This window comes from Tupaia chinensis, unplaced genomic scaffold (assembly GCF_000334495.1).
Source record: "Tupaia chinensis unplaced genomic scaffold, TupChi_1.0 Scaffold000377_2, whole genome shotgun sequence".
In the NCBI taxonomy this organism is placed as follows: Eukaryota; Metazoa; Chordata; class Mammalia; order Scandentia; family Tupaiidae; genus Tupaia; species Tupaia belangeri.
The window spans coordinates 681345-686500 of NW_006159876.1; the positions used below are offsets into that span (position 1 = coordinate 681345).

The 5156-nt window shown below is 62.9% G+C and overlaps 1 protein-coding gene across 1 annotated transcript in view; it reads left to right on the forward strand.

Moving 5' to 3' along the window:
* The window catches only part of ITGA11 (integrin subunit alpha 11), a 131734-nt gene that overhangs the window by 68166 nt on the left and 58412 nt on the right, over positions 1–5156 (forward strand). The window contains exons 3-4 of the mRNA XM_014589759.2: positions 757–857; positions 4432–4523. Of these exons, the coding sequence (XP_014445245.1) occupies positions 757–857; positions 4432–4523 (193 nt within the window). The remainder of the gene's footprint in view (positions 1–756; positions 858–4431; positions 4524–5156) is intronic.

Sequence of the window (5156 nt, forward strand, 5' to 3'; positions counted from 1 at the left end):
CAGGGCACGTGTGTGTGCGTGCCCAAGATCCCAAGAGGAGAATGGAGGAGAAGGGATTACAGTATGGCCATCCCCCCTGGGGAGGGGGTGATTTCTGGCCTTCTATCTCTCTGTCTCTCTTTCTGGCGAGCGCACGCGCCCTACAGCAAAAACCTCTCCAAGAAAAGAAAAAAAAATATTCTTTGGGGCCAACAGATGGCGCGGTGGTTAAGATGCTGGACTCCCACATGGCCTACCATTGTTCCAGCTCTGGACCTGACGCTGGCCAATCATGCCTGAAGCATGTGTGTGTGCCCCAAACCCCAGGATGAGAATTGAGGAGAAGGGACTGCAGCACGGCCATCCCTCCTGGGGATGAAGTGAAGTGAGAAGCCACACTTCTCACTTTCTCTCTGCCTCTCTGGCAAATGCACAGACCATATTTAAAAAAAAAAAGAAAGAAAAAACCTTTTTCAATTATTTCTCTGCCTGAGTGGCCACCATGATCACTCCTGTCACATGACAAGTGCGTATTCAGCCCCCAAGACCCAGTCCAGTGTCACTCCCCCAGGGGCTCACCTCATTCCACTCGCTGCAGGGCCTGGGTGCCCTTTGTCCCTATCTCTCCAGATCCTGGCCAGGGTCTGGGATAGGCCCCAGGTCCCAGCGTCCCTCCCAGGGGGCACAGGGTACCCTTTGTGGGATCCCTCCACACTCACCCCTGGGCTCCAGCTGTCGGGGAACCCCTCCCCAGTGACTTTGTCTTCCTTCTTCCAGGCTGGTTGTGGGTGCCCCGCTGGAAACCAATGGCCACCAGAAGACAGGAGACGTGTACAAGTGTCCGGTGACCCACGGGAACTGCACCAAGCTCAACCTGGGTAATGCAGGCCGGGGGTCCCTCCTCACGGGGCAGCCATTGTCGAGTGAGGGCAGGCCCTGCACGGCCAGGCACGCAGTCACGCTGGCCCCTCCTAGCTGCCCTGGGAGGTGGCCAGTGGGCACTGCTGCCCACCTCAGATAGGGAAGCCGAGAGCCTTCCCACGGTCACAGCTTATCAGAGCCTGGCCAGGGTTCGAACCCAGGCCTCCAGAGTCTCTCCGGCCTACTGGCCGCCCCCCAGTTCAGGGTTTTCTCTCTAAGCAGGAGGAAAGCGTCGCCCGCCTCCTTTGTGGTCGGGAGGGTTTGGCAGTGGCTGACACCTCATGTCTTACGTAACTTCCCCAGTTGCTGTCAGGCCATGCAGGAATCCTGCCTCGCTTACCCCACAGCACCCACGTGAGGGTGAGCACCGGAGATGAGGGGCCCCGGGGCCCTGCTGATGAGCGGCAGGCTGTCTCCAGCCGCCTTCCCCACTCCGCAGCACCCCGTGGGCAGTGGCGGCTTAGTACCTCACACTGGGCGCCTCCTAAGCCCTCACTGAACTGGGAGGGGGAGGCCAGCAGGTGGTGTCGTGGTCCAGCCACTGGACTCCCACATGGCCAGTCGTGGTTCAAGTCCCAGATCTGGCGGCTTGAAAATCACACCGGGCACATGTGCGTGCCCAAAATCCCAAGGGGAGAATAGAGAAGGGACTGCTGCGTGCGCATCCCCCGGGGGATGATTTCTCACTTTCCCTCTCTCTGTCTGTCTCCAGTGACCACATGCGCCCTATGGCGGAAACCTTAGAGAAAAAAAAGCTGTGTGTGTATGTGCATGTATGTACGCCTGTGTGTGCACGTGTTTGTATGTGTGTGCATGTGTGTGTGTGCATGTACATGTGTTTGTGCACACGAGCATCCACTAAGCACCTCTGCTTTGTCCTGTGGTCAGGCCGTGACTGGGTGGTCACTGTACTCTCATGGGGAGGGAAAGTTCCATTTGGGCTGAAAGCGGCAGTCAGGCCTTGTCCTGGGCTGGTATCTCCCTCTTCTGGAGGAAGCCCTGCTCTAAGGGCAGGGCGGGCTCCCTGGGGAGGGGAGGTGGGGGATGAGCAGATGAATGGAAAGGCGAGGATCAAAGAGGAAGCTCCCAGAGCCGGTGCCCCACAGAGGCCAGCTGGCTGTCAGGTGGCCCGGCTCCTGCTGTCCGCATCTGCGCATCTGTGTCAGCGTGGGACGGGGGCGGGGCGCTTCACAGAGGAGCAGGCGGAGCAGGCGGCTGTCAGCCTGTCCTCACCACCCTGAGACACGGCCCCTGGGACCCCTCCCCTGCTCCTTCACTGAGCCGCGGAGTCCGGGTTCACGCGTGCACACGTGAGCAGATCCGGTCTCACTGTCTCAGCCTTCCCAGCACCCGCACATCCAAGCCCTGTGCTCACTGCTGGGGTACAGTGGGGGACAGGAAGCTGAGCTCTGCCGGGAGGGTGAGCATAAGCCAGTGGACACGCCAGGATGCAGAGGGTTGGTGGTTCGACTCCCCAGGGTGATTGGGAAGGCCTCCCAGAGGGGGTGACATGTGAGCAAAGACTGGACAGTGAGGCCGAGCCAGCCAGACGGTGTGTGCCCCGAGGGGAGCAGGGGTGCTGTTAGAAGGAGACAAGAGGCCCTGGGGGGCAGAGGCGGCAAGGCAGGTCCTGGCGAGACGGGGCCTCACGACGCTGCTGGCCCAGGTGGGATCACAGACCCGGAGCACACCTCATGTTCCCTGGGGCCCGGTCCTCCATGTGGCCCAACTCCCTGCAGGGTGGGCAGGGGCCATACACCAGAGGGGCCTGGAGGCCCCTGCGCTGGGCACAGGCAGGAGGGGCAGGGCAGTCGGGCAGAGGAGGGTCTGCCCCCCTTAGAGCCACGGCTCGTTCCGTCCTGGCGAGGCACGGAGCCCATCCGTCCATGTCCCCACAGTGGAAAACGTGAGCCGGGGAACCTGAGCCCTGGGTTTTCCTATGGTTTTTCCAGGCGCGGGCCTGTCTGTGCCAGGAACGCGCTTTCTCATTTCTCCAGGGAAGGCCAGGCCGTGCCTGTCACACCTCAGCATGAAAACATCCACCCCCACCCCCGCTTCCTCCCACACCTGCATGGAGTCGGGGTTTCAAATGAGGGCAGGGGCTGGGGGAGCTGACCCAAGGAGGGGCTTGCGCCAAGACCCTTGCCCAGATCCTACCCTGTTCCCTGAGTGGCGAGACAAAGCAAGACTTGACACAAGTCTCACGCTCCAACCGGGGGTCTTCCTCCCTGCGCCCTCTGCTCCCAGGAGTCGGGTCGGGAGAGGCAGGACAAGAAGGGGGTCGAGGATGGGCCCCTACGTGAACGGAGGGCAGGATCCTCAGGCGGGCGCTGGGGCTCCAGGCCAAGCTTGAGCCTCTCTGTGTCCCCCACTGCCCACCGGGAGAAGGCACAGCTGGGGCTCACTGGCGGGTGGTCTGGCTTGAAGTCCCCTCCCTATGTAAGTGTGAGCCGCTAACCCGATATTTTCCTCTGTGAAGTGGAGACAGTGACGGCTGGGCTCCAGGACCCAGGGTGTGCTCAGTGCTGGGTGAGCCCTGGGGCACCTTCGAACACCAAAGCCACCACTCCTGCTTTCTCTCTGGCCTGTACGGACAGACAGAACAGAAACCGAGCTGTCCCTCTGCACGGCCAAGAGGGGCCAGACCACAAACCCCAGAGAAACCGAAGGGAAAGGCCAGCAGCCACAGCTGCGTCCCCCAAGCCCGCAGCACAGCCGGGCCCAAGGTCTGCCTCTGCACGCCCACCCCAGCCCGGTGCACCTGCCCAGCCTGCCACAGGGCCCGGGAGCCAGGCCCACGCCTCTAGGTACCCACTCCCCCAGAGCACAGACCACGTAGAGGTCGCCCCACAGCAGGTTGGCCTGAGACACGCCAGCACAGTGAGCGGCCCAGTCTCTCCTCACCCCTCTCCCTGCGTGCGTGTGGACGTGCACGCACAGACCTGGGCACACACGGACACGCTTATGTCATCCGTGTGGTTCTAGCCCGCCCAACTGTGGCTAGTGCGCTCCCAAATGCACTCCTGGCAGCCAGGAGGCCCTAAGCAAGGCTCAGACCCGGAAGGCTCCCCTCAGTCGGCCACCCACAGCCTGGGAGAGAGAATCCCCTCCATTATCACAGACCGGTCATCCAGTGAGCAGGGCCTGGGCAGGAAGGAGCGGGACACGGGTGGCACGTTTGGGTGGACGCTGTCCTGAACAGAACTGTGAGGGGACCTGCACGAGGAGGCCAGCCTCGGTGGCACCGTGGTGTCAGGATGGGGCGCGAGGGTGGGCGGCTGGAGGCGGGAAGGCTCTGCCGCGTGCTCCTGTGTGACCTCGGCTATGCTGCTCGGCCTCTCTGAGACCCCTCACCTCGCGGGGAGTTGTGAGGGCGCAACGAGAGCCTGTGGGAGGCTCCAGTAACCCAGAGAGGCTGCCCTGACAGTCCCGCCTGCAAGAGGGGCCCACGGGCGGGGAGGCCAGGGGAGAGTCTGGCTCTGGGCGGAGGGCGGCCGGAGGGGCCACGGCCTAAGCTCTCGCCCACCCCAGGAAGGGTCACCCTATCCAACGTGTCGGAGCGGAAGGACAACATGCGCCTGGGCCTGAGCCTCGCCACCAACCCCAAGGACAACAGCTTCCTGGTAAGAGCCGCCTGCTGCTGCTTGGGCTCCGGGAGGGAGGGCTGAGCCAGCCCCACGTGGCCCTCGCAGCACCCCTGCACTCTGCCCTCTGAGGCTCCGGCCCCGTGTGCTCCAGGAAACGGCCCCACCACGTGCTCCCCGCATGTGCGCTCTGGGGGGACTGGCCTGGGGTGTGGGGAAGAGGACCGAGCCTTCGGGCACCTGCCCCAGGGGAAAAGGGAGACAGGTAAGGACAGCCGTATCCCATGGCTGTCCCTCCCCGGGAGCTGGGTGACGGGGTGCAGGCCGCCTCTCTGTTCCAGGCCTGACAGAGACAGGAGGCGCTTTGCCCCAGAAGCCTTTGCAGGGAGACTAAGAGTGAGTGACACGGATGTGCGACCTCGAGGGGCCTGCGGCATGGCAGCCCGGCCATCCAGGCATAGCCAGACAAGGAGGAGGTCTTCATGTATCTAAAGAGAACCCCTTCTGGGAACCAGCAGTTAGCGTAATGGCTATGTCGTTGGACTCCCACGTAGTCGATCGCGGTTCGCGTCCCGGGCCCGGTGGCTTAAAACTCACACCGGGCACGTGTGCGTGCGTGCCCAAGATCCCGAGAGGAGAATGGAGGAGAAGGGATTGCGGCGTGACCATCCC